The sequence below is a fragment of the Schistocerca serialis genome, chromosome 11, assembly GCF_023864345.2.
Source record: "Schistocerca serialis cubense isolate TAMUIC-IGC-003099 chromosome 11, iqSchSeri2.2, whole genome shotgun sequence".
Taxonomy (NCBI): domain Eukaryota; kingdom Metazoa; phylum Arthropoda; class Insecta; order Orthoptera; family Acrididae; genus Schistocerca; species Schistocerca serialis.
Window position 1 is genome coordinate 126,947,711 of NC_064648.1, and position 25,386 is coordinate 126,973,096.

The following is a 25,386-nucleotide window of genomic DNA, read 5'->3' on the forward strand; positions in this document are numbered from 1 at the left end:
CCTTAGCCAACAAAGACAAGTGTCGTGCTTTGTCAATGGCGATCAGTTTCAAACCCAACAGGAATTACTGATGTCAGTAAGTGCTGGTCCACCTCAACCGATTTCCTAGCGAACATTGTGGCGATTATTAGCGCCAAAAAACAATAGTGCAGCATTCATAGACCACACTCGTTATCCCTTGTTGTATTCCGTTCTGTCCAGAGTAAACGCTTACTCACAGACAGAGGTGAATGGTAGTGAACACTGGCGAATTGTCTCTCATCCTCAGTCACTTCCATTCGCCACGGTGGTAACCAGGCTTAAGAAGCTCACATTGGTCACTTTGAAGCACTGTAGAGGATGTACGAGGGGCCTTCAGTAAATATTGCAAGACTTTTTTCCTGAAAGCACTTTGGATTTGTTCAGGATTTCAATAAACCATATCATTCCCGACTCTTTTGGATACGAAAACCTATTTTTCAACCTAATCTCCGTTAAATGCGACGGCCTTTCACCACCTTGCTGGGATGTCCTGTATGGCCGCTTGCTACCACCCCACCAGTCGACGCCAGAGGAAACGTCTTGCTGCATCAGTAATCTCCCTATCATCCACATACCACTTCATTCCTGTAGAGTCACTCCTTCACTAGCCGGCCGTTGTGACCGAGTGGTTCTAGGCGCTTCAGTCCGGAACCACGCTGCTGCAACGGTTGCAGGTTGGAATCCTGTCTCGAGCATGGATATGTGTGATATCCTTAGTTAGGTTTAAGTAGCTCTAAGTCTAGGGGACTGATGACCTCAGATGTGAAGTCCTGTAGTGCTCAGAGCCATTTGAACCATTTTTTTGAATCCTTCACTGCGCCAAACAGTTGGAAGTTGGAAGGTGTGGAATCCAGGCTGTAGGGAAAAAACAGTCCAATGAAGTTATGTGAGCTCCACCAGAGTATGCAGACTTGTGTGAGACTTTGCGTTGACATGGAGAATGAAAAGTTCGTTTGCATTATTGGGGCATCGTTTCTTGTGTTTCTTTAGTGTAGTGCAATACACTTCAATGTTGATCTTGCACCATAAGGGTTGCTATCCTGAGTGAAAGTGAAGAAGAATTAAATGATCTGCTGAACAGAATGAACAGTCTAATGAGTACACAGTATGGTTTGAGAGTAAATCGGAGAAAGACGAAGGTAATGAGAAGTAGTAGAAATGAGAACAGCGAGAAACTTAACATCAGGATTGATGGTCACGAAGTCAATGAAGTTAACGAATTCTGCTACGTAGGCAGTAAAATAACCAATGACGGACGGAGCAAGGAGGACATCAAAAGCAGACTCGCTATGGCAAAAAAGGTATTTCTGGCCAAGAGAAGTCTACTAATATCAAATACTGGCCTTAATTTGAGGAAGAAATTTCTGAGGATGTACGTCTGGAGTACAGCATTGTATGGTAGTGAAACATGGACTGTGGGAAAACCGGAACAGAAGAGAATCGAAGCATTTGAGATGTGGTGCTATAGACGAATGTTGAAAATTAGGTGGACTGATAAGGTAAGGAATGAGGAGGTTCTACGCAGAATCGGAGAGGAAAGGAATATGTGGAAAACACTGACAAGGAGAAGGGACAGGATGATAGGACATCTGCTAAGACATAAGGGAATGACTTCCATGGTACTAGAGGGAGCTGTAGAGGGCAAAAACTGTAGAGGAAGACAGAGACTGGAATACGTGAAGCAAATAATTGAGGACGTAGGTTGCAAGTGCTACTCTGAGATGAAGAGGTTAGCACAGGAAAGGAATTCGTGGCGGGCCGCATCAAACCAGTCAGTAGACTGATGACCAAACAGAATCGCCCAGATGGCTGTCGCAATGAATTTACCAGCTCAGGGTGCAGCTTTGAACTTTTTCCTTGGGGAAGAGGTTGTGTGGCACCACTCCAAGGATTGCCATCTTGTTTCTGGTTCGAAGTGATGAACCCATGTTTTATCACCTGTGCTGATGTACGACCAAAAATTTTCACTATCAACAATGTGCGAGCGATTCCGCACAGATAGTCCTTTGTTGCTCATTATGGTCCTCTGTTAGGCGGCGAGGAAGCCAGCAAAGACACGCCTGTGAGTACCGCAGCTGGTGGACTGGTGTGGCAGCACTACCAACACAGACATCCATTTGAGCGGTGAGGTGTTTGGTGGTGATCCATTGATCACCTCTAGTGAGAGTGTCCGCACGTTCTAACATTGCGGGAGTCACAGTTGTAGGCGGGAGGCTGGCACGTGGGACATTCGACGGGTTTGGTCGATCTTGTTGCCGAGATGACTAACGGCCCGCCCCATGACTCACTACGCAAACATTCACTCGAGAAAACGATGCATGTCGTAATCCATCGGCTTCTAGCATCTTCGGGTCAGTTCATCTCGAGAGTCGAGAAAATAGCAATTGAAGAACGTAGACAGGTGCTTTTCGAACCATCTCACAGTGTAGAACCCGATAGCCATCTTTCTGAAAGCAATAATGACTCAAGCGAATGTGACTTTTACGATTTCGATTGAAAAATGTAAAATATCGACTAAAACATTTCAGTAGAGCAATTTCGGAGTTCTAATTCGTTATCAGCGACGTGACAGTACTTTATACCCGTAAGTTTTACTCGCATCCTCTAAATGTATAATTTTTTGCCCCCCAAATCAGATCCACCATTTTGAATTTTGTCATTCCGATTCGTAATCTGCGACCCAAGGAATGTAAAAAGAACACAGTTTTGCAGGATTTTGTATTCATTTTTCTGTTATGCGCAGATTTGGAAGCGAATTGGTCTACTGTGCTTCAGGTGGTTCAATCTGAGGCCGGCATACTATAACCCCTGCAAAAAGTGGTCGCGTTTACACTTGCAGGTATGTGGGTTGGTCAAAGCTAGAGGCAGTATTACTCTCTGTTAGAAAGATGTCTCCCACAGGCGCATAATTTATGTCTCGTGTCTGCATATGACAGCTTAATGGACGTGTCATTGGATACGTCTGAGCGTACACAGAGTAGAGTCAAAGAATTACTATATGTTAGGGCTGCCAGATTTTTTGTCGTGGAATGCTTCAGGAAAAGTGCCAGAGTATTTCCGCCTTTTCTAGATTTTTTGAGAGATAACAGTGAGTACATAGTAAAAGTTTCCACATAAAGGGTAACAGTTATTGAACTATATGGAAAAACGTAAATTAGTTAAATGGCTCTGAGAACTATGGGACTTAACAGCTGAGGTCATCAGTCGCCTAGAACTTAGAACCACTTAAACCTAACTAACCTAAGGACGTCACACACATCCATGCCCGAGGCAGGATTCGAACCTGCGACCGTAGCGGTCACGCGGTTCCAGACTGAAGCGCCTAAAACCGCACGGACACACCGGACGGCGTAAATTAGTTAAAACGACGGCGTGCACTCACTTTATGGAACATGTAAACGTCACTACAGATATTCGGATTCAGGTTATGACACGTTCGATATGCCTGCCATCATTGGCGATGGTGTGGCGCAAACGAATAGCGAAATTCTGCATGAGTCGAAGTAGTGTCCGCACCTTGATGGAGTTGTTGACCTCCTGACTGTCTTCTGTTCAGCAATAGTTTTGTGTAATTTCTGTGCACCTTGTCTTTAATATAGCCCCACGAAAATGAGTCGCATGTGTTCAGATCTGGAGAATATGGCGACCAATCGAGGCCAATGCCAGCAGTTTCTGGGTATCCCAGAGCCAAAAAAATGGTTCAAATGGCTCTGAGCACTATGGGACTTAACATCTGTGGTCATCAGTCCCCTAGAACTTAGAACTACTTAAACCTAAGGACATCACACACATCCATGCCCGAGGCAGGATTCGAACCTGCCACCGTAGCGGTCACGCGGTTCCAGACTGAAGCGCCTACAACCACACGGCCACACCGGCCAGCTCCCAGAGCCAGAATGTGGTCCCCAAAGTGCTCCTCCAGGACATCAAACACTCTCCTGCTTCGATGGGGATCGAGCTCCGTCTTGCATCGTGTCGAAATCAGGGTCATTCTGGATAATCGGGATTAAACCATCTTCCAAAACCTTCACGTACCGTTCGGTAGTCACTGTGCCATCGACGAATATCGCACCAGTTATTCGGTGACTGGACATTGCACACACACAGTAACCTATCGAGGGTGAAGAGACTTCTAGATCGCTAAACGTGGTTTCTCAGGCCTCCAAATGCTTATTGACGAACACAACCAAATGAAAGTGGGCTTCGTCGCTAAACGAAACAATATTCACATCAAAGTCGTGTTTTTCAGTTCTGTGGACAATAGTGTTGGCGAAACACAACCGCTGTTCCATGGCCCTGGGGCTTAATGGCTGATAAGTTTGAATTTTATGTGGGAAGACATAAACTAAAACTATGTCCGAATAGGCCTTGGTAGGGACGATGATACCGACCGGCCTCCGTGTCATCCTCAGCCCACAGGCGTCACTGGATGCGGATATGGAAGGGCATGTGGTCAGCACACCGCTCTCCCGGCCGTATGTCAGTTTCCGAGACCGGAGCCGCTACTTCTCAGTCAAGTAGCTCCTCAGTTTGCCTCACAAGGGCTGAGTGCACCCCGCTTGCCAGCAGCGCTCGGCAGACCGGATGGTCACCCATCCAATCTGTCAATCCTCCTACTTCTGGGACTGCGACTTAGTCTTGGAACCCTGCACTCAGCCTGGAGAGAAAGATGCGGTCCCAGAGATCGAGGTTCGCCCCCAACGGCGGCAGCAGGGAGGCTGCAGTCCCCAGTTCAGACCCAGGCCCCACTTCACCCACCACCTCCAGTAGCCGCCGCGCCAGCCGCACCGAAGACACCAGGAGAGGAACGGTGGAGGGGGTAACGGATAGTATATATAGCGCGCCGAGAGGAACAGCACAGCATTCGCCAGGAACCACCTGAAGATGGCAGCATGTACGTCTGCCGAAATATTGTGGAGAAATTACGACGCTACCCGGTCGGATACCCGAGAACTGTTCAAATTGGAAATACGCCGGGAAAACTTCAGATCCAACCACCATGCTTGTTCACACTTTCAAGTAAGCTAGTCTTGAATTCAGAGACTTCTTCAATACAATCTATCGATACAAACGTGATCTCTCAGGTTAAGAATTTCCATTGCAGTTTTAAAGTCTTTAAATTCAATTATATTCTCCAAGGAAAAACAAGCTAAGCGTGTATATCGATTATTGATGGTATAATCATATCCTATTTTTGATGTAATGAAGTAAAATACATTAAAACCATTGAAGTCTGCTGAAAGGTTTTTTATATATATACAAGAGAGCAGATAAGCCATCCAATATTTCCTCTGACTTGCAGCCATAAAAATCAACCTTCTGCCTCTGTTTAAGCTCATCACTTAGAAGATTCATCTGATTAAAGGTCTCCAAGACGCTCAAATCCCAATCTTTTAAAGTCCTGTTAACTGTATCCACCAGATTTCCAACATTACACACAAAATGAAGGTGTGTTTCTGACATGTAATTTTTTGTGTCTTCATCCAGCAAAACTGACCTCAAAAATTTTGGACACTCATCAACACTTTCGATGATGACATCCCAGTTCAGAAGAATCCTGTTTGCAGCTTGTAGTCAAAGAAAGCCATCTTGTGGGAAAATGTCTCAGTATCTCTGTTCAGTCGAGTTCCACGAACTGAAGCAAAGATCTCAGTTCCTCCCTTCTTTTGCACAAACCATGAAGTAATTACAAATTTTTAGTACTATGTTTTCCATGTTGATATCTAATTTATCAGTCGAATTCTAAATTGCATTGTGGAGTATATGATTAGGGCAATTCACCTTTATAATATTTTTATTCTTATTGAGAAGTGACTTAAAAACTGATTTATTCGCGCCAAAGTTACAGCACTGTGTGAAGAAATCTTATTTACACTCAACTTGCGGATATGGAAACTTCGCGGTAACAAATAAGTCACTCCAGGAGAGGTTTCATTAGAATTCTCAGTGAATCTAAAAAGTTTGTTCTGTACTCCTTTCAGTGGGTCAAAATAGCGAATGAAAACAGGAACATCTTTCTGCGGTCCTTATTTGATTCATCTGCTGCCAATGAAAAAAAAAAAAAGGATTGTGGTTTTTCTGAGCCTCTCAAAATGTCTAAAAAGTCGTTCACACTTTTAGGAACCAGCACATTCATCATCGGCATTTCCGCGCTGTTTTTCCACAAGAAATCTTTGAAGCTGTCGTAAATCTTCGCAGATGTGTGAAACGAGCTTACTTCCACAGTCCGGACTGGAGTTAAGTGTGGCTGTTTTTCACTGCAAGATACTCTAAGGCCAGTTCACTTGAAGCGACATCAGGATGTTCCGTTGTATTCGTTTTACTTAACGAAATAATTGTGCAGTTTTTTTTTATTCAACACTACATTTTTAATAACTTCCAGCATGATGGAGCAACAGATAAAAAGAAGTTACTGACTTCTTTTTATCAGTATAAATAAGAATCAGTCGAAAGTGGCAAATTTTACTTTTTTATTCACTCGTTGACTAGTTTCCGGATACTCCAGCATGCTGGAAGTTCTTATGTTATGATGATTTGAAAGTGGGTCTAGTCATCGAGTGAATAAAAACAGTAAAATTTGCAACTTTGGGCTGGTTTTTCGTTGTACTACATTTTTATTTTGATGCATGTCCCTTACATTCTGCTGGCCGGAGTGGCCGTGCGGTTCTAGGCGCTACAGTCTGGAGCCGAGCGCCCGCTACGGTCGCAGGTTCGAATCCTGCCTCGGGCATGGACGTGTGTGATGTCCTTAGGTTAGTTAGGTTTAATTAGTTCTAAGTTCTAGGCGACTGATGACCTTAGAAGTTAAGTCGCATAGTGCTCAGAGCCATTTGAACCTTACATTCTTTGTGTTTGCGCATGTCATTTTGTCTGCCGTGAGAAGTGCTAAAATCATTTCTGCATAAAACAAAAAACGCCCGATGTTCTTTCGGTCCCAGTTTAACCAAAGGAAACGTATTTTCCCAAATCTTCAGATATGCTTAAGTGTGTTTAGATTTCAGTTTTTTTTCTTTGGGCAGGAGGGGGGGAGGGAGGGGGCAGTCCTGTACGAATCTTCAATTCCACATTCACTCGTTCTAAAACTAATTAAACCAGCGATTTTACTACACTGGTATGTAAATTACCTCGTCTAATAGTGATGGTAAAAATACGAGAATGTACAGGGGAAAGCAGGCTACGAGGGCGGCTCAGAAAGTAACCTCCGATTGGTCACAGTGCGGGTTGTGGGGGGAGTAGCGACGCCGTCTGTGCGTTCACGCACTCAACAGGTCAGTCGGCATCAAGCCGTGGTCGAGTGAACGTCGTACCTGCGCTAGTTTAGTTTTTGTGGCAGTTTGAAATGTGTGCTGCAATAGAAAACCCCGCCAAATGTGAAGTGCGTGCTGTCATAAGGTTTTTTACAGCCAAAGGATATTCTGCAGCAGCTATTCATCGTGAGCTTTGTGCCGTGTACGGACCAAGAGTTATGAGTGAAGGAGTTGTCCGTGAATGGGTACGCTTATTTAAAAGTGGACGAGAAAACGTTCATGATGAAGAGAGGAGTGGTAGACCATCATTGGTGACTGACGAACTCGTTCAGACAGTTGATGCAAAAGTCCGTGAAAATCGACGTTTCTCAATGTCAGAGTTGTCTACTGGTTTTCCACAGATTTCTAAGACTCTCTTGTACGAGATAGTGACAGCAAGATTGGGTTACCGTAAGTTCTGTGCACGACGGGTGCCCAAAATTCTTACCGACCACCACAAAACTCAAAGAATGGCCTCTGCATTAGACTTTCTGTCACGTTATGAGGACGAAGGAGAACCATTGTTAAACAGAATCGTGACTGGTGACGAAACCTGGATTAAGTACGTGAACCCTGAGACAAAAGAACAATCAAAGATGTGGGCACATTCAAATTCGCCTACCAAACCAAGAAAAGCCTCGCAAGATTTTTCTGCCAGAAAACTGATGGCAACGGTGTTTTGGGATGCCAAAGGGGTGTTGTTGGTTGAATTCATGGAACGTGGTACGACCATTAATCAAGACGTGTACTGTGAAACAATAAAAAAGTTACGACGGGCTATACAGAACAAACGCTGTGGTATGCTGACTTCCGGTATCGTTTTTTTGCACGATAACGCCCGTCCTCACTCTGCTCGCAGAACAACGGCCCTTCTTGAGTCCTTCAAGTGGGACGTTATCAACCATCCACCTTACAGCCCAGACCTGGCGCCAAGTGATTATCACCTCTTCATGCATTTGAAGAAATGGCTCGGGTCACAGTGGTATGATGACGACGAAGAGCTCAAAGATGCGGTCACAGGCTGGCTCCAGGCACAAGCAGGTGATTTTTATGCAGAAGGAATTTCAAAGCTTGTGAAGAGATACGATAAGTGCCTCAATCGCTATGGAGACTATGTAGAAAAATAGTGCAAAGATGTAGTTGTAAGATGTATATATTAAAATATTTTTATTTAACTTGGTGTATTTTTTTAAATCAACCGGAGGTTACTTTCTGAACGGCCCTCGTATAATGGGCGAAGTTATGCTATAATGACATACCTGGGTAAAATGACACAGCAAGGCTACGAACGAAAAGACTTGAGTGGGTCCACCTGTGCTAAACTGTATAGAGAGGTCGACTGGCAGTCCTGTTCCTGCGTATATGGTGACGAGTTGCCAGCTTCCGTCTTGGTAAAAATTTTAGTAGAGGTGGAGCCCCTCCACGCCCACACCTACATGATGGCCAACACAACAGGTCTACTCCATCTCGCCATAAGGTGTCGCAGGATGTGGGTACTGCGATGTTTGCGTACGTCTGGTTAAGGTTAACCATTAATACGCGCTCATCTGGAGATAGATTGGGTCGAAATCGAACGAAGGGTAGCTGTTTGAAGGGCAGAGGAAAAAAAGTGCCAAGGCAAGAGCCAAGGGGAAAAAACTGCGCTAGTTAGGTCGGGTAGCGAGAGCAGTAGCGGATGTCTTGCTGCCTGCGACAGGTCGTGCGAGGGTAGGCTTTGTTAGTAGTGGGTATCATGCATGTCGATACCTTGACGTTGTGCGTTTGTGCTGCTCGGCGGCTGGCGCTGGGTGCTGGTGCACAGTCCTCGTTCAGCGTCACCGACCTGCAACGGTTAGGTATATTATCGTTTTTGTGTCCGGAAGGTCATATGCCGGAAGCACAGTGTGAGGGAATGTTGGCGGATTGTTCGTGCGTCTGTGGGCGAGCTCGTCTGTTTCCCTGCTGTGGCTGGTCGACTCTAATAGCAGCTGGTAGTTACCAGTCAGTGTTGCTGATATGCAGGGGCTTGCCGACGTTTGTCGCTTGTTTGCGTATGTTAGTTTACCATAGGTGGTTATGCCCTGGCTAGCAGTGTCTTTGGCCGCTTGTGCTTCCACCTGTGGTTGTGATCGTAGTTTCCCAGAGTGAGGATGAAAGGATTGTTCGAATGCCTCGAGTTCCTGTGCTATGTTTTTTAAGCACTTGCTTGAGGGTTTCGAGGCGGTATTCATTGCGAAGATTCACGGTGCGTGTGTAGCGTGGAGCATTGCTGATGATTCGTAGCACTTTGTTCTGTATGATCTGCAGGCGGCGCAGTCGTGTGGGAGCTGCATATCCCCAGACGGGAGCTGCGTACGTCATCAGAGGTCTAATCAGTGTCATGTATAAGGACCTCGACACCCTCCTATTCAGTGTGCTTTCCCTGTTGAGCATTGGGTAGAGCTGTTTCAGCCTCGCGTGCGCTCGATTGGGCACGTACTCGATATGGTCCCAACCATGTAAGTTCCGTTCCAACCTCTAGTATGATAAAAAAATTATTATTATTAAATATATCTCAATTCTTTCAATTTAAATCTGTATTTCATATTAGAATGCCGTGTTCCCAGTTTGGCACAGCTTTGCCACAGGACACACGAAAGCGGTCGAAGACTTCCGTCTTCTGGTCGGCTCCTGATCGTTGTCAGAAGGTGGCTGGTTTTTGATTACGCAAAGACTTCTATTATTTGGAAAAGAGCAACCCGGATTTCTTTGCGTAATCAGTATGAATATTATAATTACCTAAGGGACCTTTAACAATGAATAGTAAAAAAAAATTGCATTTGCAAATGAAATCATTAATAAATGGGGCAGCTATGAGTTGTATAGAAGACAAGGAGCGGCCTTCTGTCTACGACCAGGATGCCGCAGTATTCTCTGCTGTAGTAAAGGCTGTTTGACATTTATAAAAATAATATGGCATGGAGGATAAAAAAAATATAAAGGAAAAGAACAGAATAAGAAGTCTGGTAAACACTATATATATTCAAACAATTCTCACTAGCAAATTAGGGCTTATTTATAAACAATATAACTTACATAAGTACTTTTTTTAACAGTATGGTGCGATCAGATTTCAGCCTGTCCCGTGCTATCTCCTTGGTTCACGTTTTTGTCACAAATTACAGTCATTACTTTTCTCCTTTCGTTAAATACAATTCTTGCACTGTTCAACACCTCCGATAACAATAACTTGCTGATCTACGGTTTCGAACATAAATTACTTCAATTTTATTAATTAATAATGTTGTCTGCGCGCTGGCAAGACCGCTCACTTTTATAGCTTAAAAACGACCTTCTTTACGCTTTCACATTACAAGCAGAAGTACATTAAAATCTGAAGATCTACAAAAGTTTTCTACCGTCATCTTTTATTTAGATCGAAGCGGAACGACAGTTCAGCTTCTGTTAAATTGTTTCTTTGACTGCGCAATCGATGTATTAGCGTCCGCGCTAGATGCGCATCTTTACAGTTATGTAAATTATACAAAACAAATGTCTTTCAAAGAATATGTCTCATCTTATAAGTTGATCATTTAATATACAGATAGGTGAATGCCTTTCCAAGGGTACTCAAAGCTTTCATAGGTCGGAAATACCAATAATATTACAAACCAGACACCTATCTATCTTTCATTCGGAAACGTATTGGGCGTGTATGTAGTGTTAGCGATCTACAGTGTTGATGTTTGCGCAGTAGTTTCGTTCTACTTGAGAACAGAACTGCTTCGCACTTGTCGACGTTTACTTTAATACGCCAACGCTCCAACCAAGGCTTAGCTGTTCTGAGTGCTGTCTGTATTCGTGAATTGATGTTCGACGGTTTCCAGTCTTGCGCGAGGATGGCTGTGTCATCCGCGTAGACGGCTAACGTCGTGTTTCGTGTCGCTGGGAAGTCATTAATGTACAGATTAAACAAGATGGGCCCTAGGATGCTTCCCTGGGGTACTCCAGCTCGGATACCGTGTTGTGTTGATTGTTTATCCTGCACGTTAGTGTTGAAACATCTGTTCGTGAGATATGAGTGTATGAGACGCACAAGTCCGTCCGGGAAACCAGCTTCGCTTAGCTTGCGTATGAGTCCGTTTTGCCAGAGATGGTCGAAAGCCTTTTCGATGTCCAGGAACACGGCCCCTGTGGCTTTGTTCCGTCTTGGTGGTGGGAATCAAAAACGTATAGGTAAGGCTCCAACTTTTAATTTTATTCACATACACTCCTGGAAATGGAAAAAAGAACACATTGACACCGGTGTGTCAGACCCACCATACTTGCTCCAGACACTGCGAGAGGGCTGTACAAGCAATGATCACACGCACGGCACAGTGGACACACCAGGAACCGCGGTGTTGGCCGTCGAATGGCGCTAGCTGCGCAGCATTTGTGCACCGCCGCCGTCAGTGTCAGCCAGTTTGCCGTGGCATACGGAGCTCCATCGCAGTCGTTAACACTGGTAGCATGCCGCGACAGCGTGGACGTGAACCGTATGTGCAGTTGACGGACTTTGAGCGAGGGCGTATAGTGGGCATGCGGGAGGCCGGGTGGACGTACCGCCGAATTGCTCAACACGTGGGGCGTGAGGTCTCCACAGTACATCGATGTTGTCGCCAGTGGTCGGCGGAAGGTGCACGTGCCCGTCGACCTGGGACCAGACCGCAGCGACGCACGGATGCACGCCAAGACCGTAGGATCCTACGCAGTGCCGTAGTGGACCGCACCGCCACTTCCCAGCAAATTAGGGACACTGTTGCTCCTGGGGTATCGGCGAGGACCATTCGCAACCGTCTCCATGAAGCTGGGCTACGGTCCCGCACACCGTTAGGCCGTCTTCCGCTCACGCCCCAACATTGTGCAGCCCGCCTCCAGTGGTGTCGCGACAGGCGTGAATGGAGGGACGAATGGAGACGTGTCGTCTTCAGCGATGAGAGTCGCTTCTGCCTTGGTGCCAATGATGGTCGTATGCGTGTTTGGCGCCGTGCAGGTGAGCGCCACAATCAGGACTGCATACGACCGAGGCACACAGAGCCAACACCTGGCATCATGGTGTGGGGAGCGATCTCCTACACTGGCCGTACACCACTGGTGATCGTCGAGGGGACACTGAATAGTGCACGGTACATCCAAACCGTCATCGAACCCATCGTTCTACCATTCCTAGACCGGCAAGGGAACTTGCTGTTCCAACAGGACAATGCACGTCCGCATGTATCCCGTGCCACCCAACGTGCTCTAGAAGGTGTAAGTCAACTACCCTGGCCAGCAAGATCTCCGGATCTGTCCCCCATTGAGCATGTTTGGGACTGGATGAAGCGTCGTCTCACGCGGTCTGCACGTCCAGCACGAACGCTGGTCCAACTGAGGCGCCAGGTGGAAATGGCATGGCAAGCCGTTCCACAGGACTACATCCAGCATCTCTACGATCGTCTCCATGGGAGAATAGCAGCCTGCATTGCTGCGAAAGGTGGATATACACTGTACTAGTGCCGACATTGTGCATGCTCTGTTGCCGGTGTCTATGTGCCTGTGGTTCTGTCACTGTGATCATGTGATGTATCTGACCCCAGGAATGTGTCAATAAAGTTTCCCCTTCCTGGGACAATGAATTCACGGTGTTCTTATTTCAATTTCCAGGAGTGTATATTCACTCATTAATATTGTAGGTAATTACATGTTTGAGAAATGTATAAGTTACTTTATAAAGCATACTTTTAGCTACGTTTTGAGAGGTAGAAGTTTGTGCTAGAGCTCGCAGTAGTTGAAGGTTTCTCGAATAAATCAAAGAAGGCGTCCAAGGCTACGATGACGCATTATATGTCAGGGTAAAATGACTCAGTATGAGGACTCTAGTTCTGTTCTGTGTGATATTTGATATTAATTAAGCTATTTATCTCGCATATCTGTTCAAATTTAACAACAATAACAGTAGATTACAACAGTAGATTACTCTATAACTAAGTTAATTAAACGAAACACTAAAGATGACCTGATAATTGTGCGACGATACACAAATGGAATTAATTTACATAGGCCAAATATAAGTACATCCACGCATCTACATCAACGTGATTACTCTGCTATTCACAATAAAGAACCTGGCAAAGGGTTCAATAAACCACCTTCAAGCTGTGTCTCTATCGTTCCACTCTCGAACGGCACGCGGGAAAAACGAGCACTTAAATTTTTCTGTTTTAGCCCTGATTTCTCTTATTTTATCGTGATGATTTCTCTCTATGCAGGTGGGTGCCAACAGAATGATTTCGCAATCGGAGAAGAAAACTGGTGATTGAAATTTCATGAGGAGATCCCGTCGCAACGAAAAATACCTTTGTTTTAATGATTGCCACTCCAATTCACGTATCATGTCTGTGACTCTATATCCCCTATTTCGCGATAATACAAAACGAGCTGCCCTTCTTTATACTTTTTCTATGTCATCCGTCAGTCCCACCTGATGCGGATCCCACACCGCACAGCAATACGCCAGAATATGGCGGACAAGCGTGGTGTAAGCAGTCTCTTTAGTAGACCTGTTGCACCTTCTAAGTGTTCTGCCAATGAATCGGAGTCTTTGGTTTGCTATACCCACAATATTATTTATGTGATCGTTCCAATTTAGGTTATTTGTAATTATAATCCCTAAGTATTTAGCTGAATTTACAGCTTTCAGATTTGTGAGACTTACCGCGTAATCGAAATTTAGCGGATTTCTTTTAGTTCTCATGTGAATAACTTCACACTTTTCTTTATTCAGGGTCAATTGCCACTTCTTGCACCATACAGATATCTTATCTAAATCATTTTGCAAGTCGTTTTGGTCATGTGATGACTTTACAAGACGGTAAATGACAGCATCATCTGCAAACAGTCTAATAGGGCTACTCAGATTGTGTCCTACGTCATTAATATAGATCAGGAACAATAGAGGGCCTATAACACTTCCTTGGGGAACGCTGGATATTACTTCTGTTTTACTCGATGACTTTCCGTCTATTACTACGAACTGTGACCTTTCTGACAGGAAATCACGAATCCAGTCGCACAACTGAGGCGATACTCCGTAGGCACGTAGTTTGATTAGAAGACTCTTGTGAGGAACGGTGTCGAAAGCCTTCTGGAAATCTAAAAATGTGGAATCAATTTGACATCCCCTGTCGATAGCACTTATTAATTCATGAGTATAAAGAGCTAGTTGTGTTACACAATAACGATAATTTCTGAATCTGTGCTGACTATGTGTCAATAAATCGTTTTGTTCGTGGTACTTCATAATGTTCGAATACAGTATATGTTCTAAAACCCTACTGCAAATCGATATAGGCCTGTAATTCAGCTGATTACTCCTATTTCCCTTTTTGGGTATTGCTGTGACTTGAGCAATTTTCCAGTCTTTAGATATGGATCTTTCTGTGAGCAAGTGGTTGTATATAATTGCTAAATATGGAGCTATTTTATCAGCATACTCTGCGAGGAACCTGGCTGGTATACAATCTGGGCCGGAGGCCTTGCCTTTATTGATTTAAGCTGCTTCGTTACTCCGAGAATATCTACTTCTATGTTTCTCATCTTGGCAGTTGTTCTTGATTGGCATTCAGGAATATTTACTTCGTCTTCTTTGGTGAAGGAGTTTCAGAAAACCGTGTTTACTAACTCTGCTTTAGTGGCACTGTCATCAGTGACTTCACCGTTGTTATCGCGGACTGAAGGTATTGACTGCGTCTTGCCACTAGCGTGCTTTACGTATGACCAGAATCTCTTTGGGTTTTCTGCCAGATTTCGAGACAGAATTTCGTCTTGGAAATTATTAAAAGCAACTCGCATTGAAGTACGCGCTATATTTCGAACTTCTGTAAAACTTTGCCAATCTTGGGGATTTTGCGTGAATTTCCCCTTTCAGATGGTAGGCAATAACGTAAGTAGATCGTCAAGACAGTCTTGGGATGCGGTGCAAATGCAGCAGGCTAGAGATGCTATTACCAGAGGCGAGATGGGATGGAACAGCTTCGGGCGTTGGAAGCATTCGAAGTTCCCCACGCTATGCTTTAGAAGACGAACTAGAAATACGAGCCGGCCTGAGTGGCCGAGCGGTTCTAGGGCTACAGTCTGGAACCGCGCGACCGCTACGGTCGGAGATTCGAATCCTGTCTCGGGCATGGATGTGTGTGATGTCCTTAGGTTAGTTAGGTTTAAGTAGTTCTAAGTTCTAGGGGACTGATGACCTCAGAAGTTAAGTTCCATAGCACGATTACAATAAACTTTTTAGTTCACGTAGCTTTTGGTGTAGAGTTGGCTCCAGTTCTTCTTGTCTAGGGGTCTGATTCTTGAAGGGTGAAATTGTCACATTGTAGGTCCACGTGGTTGAACTGATCTAAAAAAATTTGCAGACTGTTGTTGCAGAATTTTTGTTGTTACATTAACATATTTTGTCACATTTGAGCGTGTCATACAGTCTTTTGAATTTTCACATTAACAAAGCCGAAATTACATTGTTCGCCCAAAATACGAAAATACATTCCATCACATCAGAGGCATGCTTACTACTGCTTCACTTAGCGGTAGTAACAATATTTCAAAAGGTTTACAATTTTTCTTGACAAATGAATTCATGTTAATTTCGATTATTATTTCATAAATGAATCCAGAAATAAGCATAATAAACAGTAATAGATTGCGTAATGGAAATTTTAAATGTGGAAAATAATTCATAATTTCCAATGTTTCTAAAAATAATTGTAAGGGGATCACACCGTGGTTCAGGTCGAAAAAAAATCGATTTTCGGTTTTCATCATATTTCGATAGATTAAGGTTTTATTTAAGTTCTCTGAAAAGTATTTTGCTGAAAAAATTTTTTTTCGAGCATTTAAAGAGCATTTTCCTACCACGTGTGTTTATGTGCCACTCCCGCTTTTCTGTCACCCACATTTCTGCATATGTTTTAGATCTTTATATCCCCTACATTGCACGTTAGGAATTTTTTTTTTACTCCCGAGTGTATTGGCTATCCTTGGAATGCAACGGTCGGTGTTCTTTTGTTTCTGCTGTTTGTGAACAACACGCTTTCAAACACGCGGTTAGTTTTGCTCAAGTGTGATTGCGAGTAGTTGCTATAGAAATCTGGCAGGTATACTATGGGCAGGCAATTAGGAAAAATAAAGAAAATCTGGAGGCAATGAAGAGAGATTTTTGGGCCATATTCTTCCGTAAGTCCTCTACTAGTAAGCCGTTTCATGGATTGTGTCCACCAGGAGAAAATTCGTGGTGCAAATACAATAGGGCTCAGGCAACTGGAGAATCTTATTCTCACCAGCATTCTCTTCCTGCTGTTGTTATTAGAGTTAAACCTATTTTCAGAGACCTGGCTCATCCTGACCTTCTAAGGAAATGTCTGCATGGGCAGACACACAACCCAAATGAATGTTTCGACAGCATTGTTTCGAACCGCGCTCTTAAAACTGTATTTGTAGGCATGCATACAATGAAACTAGGAGTTCATCATGCTGTTATTACATTCAATTGTGGTAATATTGGAAAGTATTGGGTGAAAATATGATCACTGGGCTGCAACATTGCGAGAAAATGAGGATAACCCATGCACACAGATCTGCATCTAATATGGCCAAGAAAGCTTGACAAACATCCAGGAAGGTGAAAAAGAAGCTTGAAGACCTGCTGGAGGCCAAAGAAAGGCCATCATATGCAGCAGGACAGTTTTAATTAACTGTAAGTAACAAATTTCAAAAGTTTTTTTTTCTTTTAAGTCAATAACCGACAAACTAAAATTTTCAGTACATATGCCCCATTATATCAGAAACTATCATAGATACCGAGCGGGGTGGCGCAGTGGTTAGACACTGGACTCGCATTCGGGAGGACGACGGTTCAATCCCGCGTCCGCCCATCCTGATTTAGGTTTTCCGTGATTTCCCTAAATCACTCCAGGCAAATGCACGGATGGTTCCTCTGAAAGGGCACGGCCGACTTCCTTCCCCATCCTTCCCTAATCCGATGAGACCGATGACCACGCTGTCTGGTCTCCTTCCCCAAACCAACCAACCAACCAACCAACTATCATAGATAAATGAATGAAATTTTCAGAGACTCTGCATAACATAAAAAGCCACCCACCTCTGGTACTACATTCATTAATATTCGCCCATTGGGAAGTTCACAAAAAATGTTTTCTGCTGAAAAAATTTAATATTTTTGTTAATAAATTAAAAAAAAGTATTTCTTAATAACTATAAAATGGATCATGTAGATTTTAATACCGTTGACTCTATTAGAATCATGTAACATACTGTAAAAATATTAAGGTCCTGCATCAAATAGTTTTTTCAGAAATGGGTCAAATACTTGCCTAAATTAACATGGGTTAGATAGGCAGGGTGTGGTCCGCTTGCTTGTACATTCAGAGCTAGTACTTATCGAATGTAGCACCGTAAATAAAGTAATTCCTTTTCATAAATTTTAGCTTGAAATATAACATATTGTGTATGAAATTATATGAAAGATTTGAAAAAACAGCTGAGCTAGTATTGACCTCTCTACAATTCGAAAAATAATACTGGTATCGACAACTACTGTTGAGGAAAAGTAATGCTAAAGAAGGACGTCCCGTTACAGCCTGGAGTATTGGAGTCGCGCAGATTTGGTACGATTACGGAGAAGGTGAGGCAACTTGCATTCCAAATAGCTGAGAAAAGCAAAGAGGAAACTTTTTTTAAAAAAGACATACTTTACGAAAAACGGCCTTTTTAGCCACAACAGTGAGGCTGTCACTTGTCTGTACCGCTTGGAACTTTACTCGCACTGAAAAACTGGAGAACAGTGGTTAGGGTGTCAGCAGAGTAATTTGTGCGCACGCCATGAATGCGCTGAAGTAAGCCACAGAAAAAAAAAAGAAACTTTATTCGTTATGTCTGAAAATAGACAGGATTGGTGAGAAACAATTTTTCGAAAAAGGAAATAATTTTATTGTTTCATCGTGATTCGTGATTCTCCACGTTTTTTGCGACTGGCCTGAGAAACCTTTATTGATACTATCGAAGAACTGTTTCAGGAATAGTCTTTTATTTGTTCTTAAGTACAAATCTGTTAAATATATCAGATATCTAATGTTTATCTGAATTTCTTGCTTTTTCTCACTTCTGTGTCATTTTACCCCGACATCGGTCTGAAATACCATGTTTGAACTTTTTACAAGAATGTAAACATCTATGCTTTATATTAATTTAAAAACGTGGCACGAAGATAGCGAAACCTGCAAGTGAATGAGTAATAGTAGTGGTAGTAGTATGGTATCCTGCAGTACGGTATCAGCAGTTCAAAACAATACGTTCTCTACGAAAGCCTCTTCCACTTTTGTCTGTCCGTAGCTACAAGGAAAGCGTTTCTGAAGAAGAGAAATTTGTTAACATCGAGTATAGATTTAAGTGTCAGGAAGTTATTTCTGAAAGTATTCGTATGGAGTGTAGCCATGTATGGAAGTGAAACATGGACGGTAAATAGCTTGGACAAGAAGAGAATAGAAGCTTTTGAAATGTGGTGCTACAGAAGAATGCTGAAGATTAGATGGGTAGATCACATAACTAATGAGGAAGTATTGAATAGGATTGGGGAGAAGAGAAGTTTGTGGCACAACTTGACTAGAAGAAGGGATCAGTTGGTAGGACATGTTCTGAGGCATCAAGGGATCACCAATTTAGTATTGGAGGGCAGCGTGGAGGGTAAAAATCGTAGGGGGAGACCAAGAGATGTATACACTAAGCAGATTCAGAAGGATGTAGGTTGCAGTAGGTACTGGGAGATGAAGAAGCTTGCACAGGATAGAGTAGCATGGAGAGCTGCATCAAACCAGTCTCAGGACTGAAGACCACAACAACAATAACAACAACAGCTAGTCTTTTCATTTCTAAATATCTGTCTCCTTTTATATTGTCCAGCACTTGATATCTTCTTTTTCCTTTTCCCCTTTTTCCCTCCACCACTCCTTCTATTCCTGCCTTCAATAAACAGTCCCTCCTCAAACAATGTCCAACCCAGTTCCGTTTTCTCTTACTGATGAGTTTCAGCATGTTTCTTTCTTTTCCCACTCTTCTTAAAACTTCTTCATTCCTTACTCGGTCTTCCGATTCCACTTTTTCCATTCTTCTCCATATCCACATCTCTAGAGCCTCCACAATCTTCTTTCATTTTCCTTCCTCAATGTCCAGGTCTCCGCACCATTCACTGCAACACTCCAGATGTAACAAATGGTTCAAATGGCTCTGAGCACTATGGGACTCAACTGCTGTGATCACAAGTCCCCTAGAACTTAGAACTACTTAAACCTAACTAACCTAAGGACGTCACACACATCCATGCCCGAGGCAGGATTCGAACCTGCGACCGTAGCGGTCGTGCGGTTCCAGACTGTAGCGCCTTTAACCGCTCGGCCACTCTGGCCGGCCAGATGTAACACTTGGCAAGTCTTTTCCTCAGGTCTTTGTTTAGTGGTCCGCAAAGTAATTTCTGTTTCCTCTTGAATCCTTCTTTTGCCTCTGCAATTCTTTTCCTAATTTCTGTTGAACAATACATATCATCCATTATTACACTTCCCAAGTAATTGAAGTTATTCACTTGCTCTATTTCCTCTCCCCCTATACGGCATTGGTCCTGATACAAATTTTCTTTAACATAATGGTTTATGAAGTAATAACGACGTAAAACAAAATGGCATCTCATTTTAGCCGGACTTCCCCTACTTCCCTGTTGGTCTCGCAAGAAAAATCAGTGAATCGGAAATGCGTCCCACTCTGTCTACAGCTGAACAGAAACGGGTAAAGATGACAATAACGCTTAATAATCATAATAGGCAACGCAACAATGGTTTGCCGCTGATGCAGTCTATAGCCATAAAGTGAGGAAAGCAAGGGATAATGATTGTTGCTGCGAGGTGACGAGAATAGAAAGAACGAAGTATTTCTCTCTCTTCTACACTGCTCCCAACTCTTATCCGCTCAACCGATCACCTTTTTGGGTAGAAATCACACACAGCCGTAAGAAAGGTTTCCGAAAGTGCATTAAAGGGGCATTTATCTACGTATCTTTAGTAAGGAATATGATTAAATAAAACCTGTTGGAATACAATAACTTAGATCACTATGGGTATCAGCGGTTAAAATGTGACGATAAGTCTCAAGCAGAATAAGGGGGAAAGGCCTGATCTGAGCACACAGACTGAAGTCTGATGCTAGTCTCTATGCATTTATTCTCAAGAAGAGAGTGGCTGCAAGTGTTACCAACTCATCTCTGTAACAATCATGAACATTTATTATACATTGAAATACCAAAGAAACTGATATAGTCATGAGTAGTCAAATACAGAGATATGTAAACAGGCAGAATACGGGTCTGCTATCGGCAACGCCTATACAGGTTGTTACAAAAAGGTACGGCCAAACTTTCAGGAAACATTCCTCACACACAAAGAAAGAAAAGATGTAATGTGGACTTGTGTCCGGAAACGCTTACTTGCCATGTTAGAGCTCATTTTATTACTTTTCTTCAAATCACATTAATCATGGAATGGAAGCACACAGCAACAGAACGTACGAACTTGACTTCACTTTGTTACAGGAAATGTGCAAAATGTCCTCCGTTAGCATGGATACATGCATCCACCCTCCGACGCATGGAATCCCTGATGCGCTGATGCAGCCCTGGAGAATGGCGTATTGTATCACAGCCGTCGACAATAGGAGCACGAAGAGTCTCTACATTTGGTACCGGGGTTGCGTAGACAAGACCTTTCAAATGCCGCCATTAATGAAAGTCAAGAGGCTTGAGGTCAGGAGAGCGTGGAGGCCATGGAATTGGTCCGCCTCTACCGGTCCATCGGTCACCGAATCTGTTGTTGAGAAGCGTACGAACACTTCGACTGAAATGTGCAGGAGCTCCATCGTGCACGAACCACATGTTGTGTCGTACTTGTAAAGGCACATCTTCTAGCAGCACAGGTAGAGTATCCCGTATGAAATCGTGATAACGTGCTCCATTGAGCGTAGGTGGAAGAACATGGGGCCCAATCGAGACATCACCAACAATGCCTGCCCAAACGTTCACAGAAAATCTGTATTGATGACGTGATTGCACAATTGCGTGCGGATTCTCGTCAGCCCACACATGTTGATTGTGAAACTTTACAATTTGATCACGTTGGAATGAAGCCTCATCCGTAAAGAGAACATTTGCACCGAAATGAGGATTGACACATTGTCGGATGAACCATTCGCAGAAGTGTACCCGTGGAGGCCAATCAGCTGCTGATAGTGCCTGCACACGCTGTACATGGTACGGAAACAACTGGTTCTCCCGTAGCACTCTCCATACAGTGACGTGGTCAACGTTACTTTGTACAGCAGCAACTTCTCTGACGCTGACGTTAGGGTTATTGTCAACTGCACGAAGAACTGCCTCGTCCATTGCAGTCGCGAGTCATAGGCTGGAATGTTCCGTGCTCCCTAAAACACCGATCAATTGCTTCGAACGTCTTCCTGTCGGGACACCTTCGTTCTGGAAATCTGTCTCGGTACAAACGTACCGCGCCACGGCTGTTGCCCCGTGCTAATCCATACATCAAATGGGCATCTGCCAACTCCTCATTTGTAAACATTGCACTGACTGCAAAACCACGTTCGTGATGAACACTAAGCTGTTGATGCTACGTACTGATGTGCTTGATGCTAGTACTGTAGAGCAATGAGTCGCATGTCAACACAAGCACCGAAGCCAACATTACCTTCCTTCAATTGGGCCAACTGGCGGTGAATCCAGAAAGTACAGTACATACTGACGAAACTAAAATGAGCTCTAACATGGAAATTAAGCATTTCCGGAGACATTTCCACATAACATCTTTTCTTTATTTGTGTGAGAGGAATGTTTCCTGAAAGTTTGGCCGTAACTTTTTGTAATACCCTGTATAAGACAAGTGTCTGGCGCAGTTGTTGGATCAGTTAATGCTGCTACAATGGCAGGTTATCGAGATTCACATTAGTCAGAACGTGGTGTTATAGTCGGGGACGAGCGATGAGACTCACCATCTCCGATGCAGCGATGAAGTGGGGATTTTCCCGTTCGACCATTTCACGAGTTTTCGGGAATGCGGTAAACCATCGAATCTCCGACATTGCTGCGGCCAGAAGAAGACCCTCTAAGAACGGGACCAACGACGATTGAAGAGAATCGTTCAATGTGACGGAAGTGCACCCCTTCCGCAAACTGCTGCCGATTTCAATGCTGGGCCATCAACAAGTGTCAGCGTGCGAACCATTCAACGAAACATCATCGATGTAGGTCTTTGGAGCCGGAGATCCATTCGTGTACCCATGATGACTGCACGACACAAACCTTTACTTTTTTGCAGTGAACAGATGGTGGTTCGTGGGGCAATCACTCTGTTTTAAAATAATTGAAAAGCCACGATCGCTTCAATATCGTTTACTAGATGACCGGCTTCAGCACTCTGAAGGTGCCATCATCGGATCTGAAACTTGGATTAACATTTATAAAACCATATGGATATCTTGGCACATGAGGCAGACCATCTGATAAAAATCACTGTCACAACCAATAAAAAATAATAAAACTGCTCTCATGGTCGTTCCTTCGATAAAATATAAAACTGAAGTTACAAATCTTTACGCCTCGCCTGCGCCCGTCAACACCCACATTGGACTGTTGATGATGCGAAACATGTTGCCTGGTCGGAGGAGTCTCGTTTCGAATTGTATCGAGCGGATGGACGTGGTACAGGTATGGGGACAACCTCACGAATTCATGGACACTGCATATCAACAAGGGACTGTTGAAGCTAATGGAGGCTGTGTAATGGTGTGAGGCATTTGCCGTTACAGTGGTATGGGGCCCCTGATACGTCTAGATACGACTCTGACATGTGACACGTACGTAAGCATCCTGCCTGATCACCTCCATCCATTCGTGTCCACTGTGCTTTTCCAAGAACTTGGGCAATTCCAGCAGGACAATGCGACACCCCAACACGTCCGGAATAGCTACATAATTGTTCCAGGAACACTCTTCTGAGTTTACACACTGTCGCTGGCCACCAAACTCCCCAGACAAGAACATTATTGAGCATATCTGGGATGCCTTGCAACGTGCTGTTCAGAAGAGATCTCCACCCTTCCGTACTCTTACGGATTCATGAACAGTCCTGCAGGATTCGTGGTGTCAGTTCCCTCCAGCACTACTTCAGGCATTAGTCGAGTCCATGCCACGTCGTGTTGCGGCACTTCTGCGTGCTCGCGGGGGCCCTACACGATTTTTGGCAGGTGTGCCAGTTTCTTTGGCTATTCTGTGTATGTCTATCCAAGCAGACAATCACGTTATGGTTCCATAGCGTTTAAAGTGCCTCTGAAATTTAGGAAAATACCTGTGTGAAAACGAACTTAAAAAAAGGAAAAGGATTATTAGGAACTCAGGGAAAGAAAAAAAAACTGGGTACCAAAACTATACGAAGGAAACATATAAATCTGGAAAAGGATGGAAAATGTGGCAACCCCGCTACAAGTGTGCAGCGCAATTTGTTTGTTTTGGAACTAACTGGGGAACCGTCGCGATAATTTCTTCAATTTCTCAATGGCGTTTAGGGGTGGCCGAGCAGTTCTATGCGCTTCAGTCCGGAACCCGACAACTGCTACAGTCGCAGGTTCGCATCCTGCCTCAGGCATGGATGTGTGTGATGTCCTTAGGTTAGTTAGGTTTAAGTAGTTCTAAGTTCTAGGGGACTGGTGACCTCAGCTGTTAAGTCCCATAGTGCTCAGAGCCATTTGAAGCAATAGAACCCAAAGGCGTTTAATTAAGTCCGTAGCCGGAAGTGTTTTGGGTATTACTCTGTTCAGTTTCCTTGCAGGTGTGTGGACGACCTGGAGAGGGTGATGGGCCAGTCCATCTTCGTCATCCTGCTCACCAACGTCATCAACATCTGCTCGCAGGCCTTCGCTTCTGCCGTGGTAAGTAGCTCAGCCAGATGCTCTGCTGACGGTATCAAACTTCCGCAACCTACCTCATTTCAACCTCGTCTTTGTTTTGTAAGATGTTGATCTAGATACGTGACAGACCTAAATTTTTTCCGGAGCTCAGTCCCACATCGTAAGCTAATTTAGACTGAACCAAAATGTCATGGTCTTTTGACTGTATTACATCTAAGTTAATGAAGCCAACCGTCATAGGGTGTAATATTAGTCTGCAGTAATTTTCGGTCATCTGCTAACACTCCAAAGCCGCCAAAAACTGAAACATTTAAGATCCCCATAGATGATCAATTTGTCAAACTTCACATGTTTGTCAAATTCTTTGGCAGAGCTGCTTTATATACGTCTTTTTCAAACATACATCTTGTTTGATGTCTGTACGAAACATTGGTTGACGACGGATTTGACAAACAAATTTGACTTGGTGCGTTTGACAAAGGTCATTATCATGCCATACTTCGATATGACAGGCAGCATAATGTAGAAGTTTCGTCCCATATTTCGAGCGACAATGACTTTTGATGATGTCTACTTTTCGTATCGTTAGTTTCTACAGTTGCGGAAACTAAAATCGAAGTAAGGAAGGAAGATTAGTGTTTAACGTTGTAACATTACATGAATATGCGGTATATAGTCGGATCTACTTTGCGTCACATGAGTGTAGCGGAGTCGAAACCCGTAGTGACCGACGACGTCATATCAACATGAGTATTTTATACATATCATTCATTTCTAAATTTTATTGATTATTTACAGAGTAAAAAATTTAAATATGTGCAACATTTAATAGATATAAATATGTTTTGACATAGCAAATAACCTTGATGTATTACACATGATATGTTTTCTCTTTGTAAGAAAAAAAAAAACTTCCGTGTTGATCGTGTGCGCGATCAAGTAGTCGTCGAGTGTGGATCTGCTGTAACTTTCATGAATGGGCATAGAATTATTAATTTACAACCCACAGTTGATTTAAAAATTATTCTAGCGAACCACGACCCGACTTTGGCGCAAACAAATCACGCGCGAATTC

The 25,386-nt window shown here is 43.7% G+C and overlaps 1 protein-coding gene across 1 annotated transcript in view; it reads left to right on the forward strand.

The window, feature by feature from the left end:
* Positions 1 to 25,386, forward strand: part of LOC126426527 (odorant receptor 2a-like) — a 105,842-nt gene that overhangs the window by 21,507 nt on the left and 58,949 nt on the right. The window contains exon 2 of the mRNA XM_050088431.1: positions 24,233 to 24,332. Within this exon, the coding sequence (XP_049944388.1) occupies positions 24,233 to 24,332 (100 nt within the window). The remainder of the gene's footprint in view (positions 1 to 24,232; positions 24,333 to 25,386) is intronic.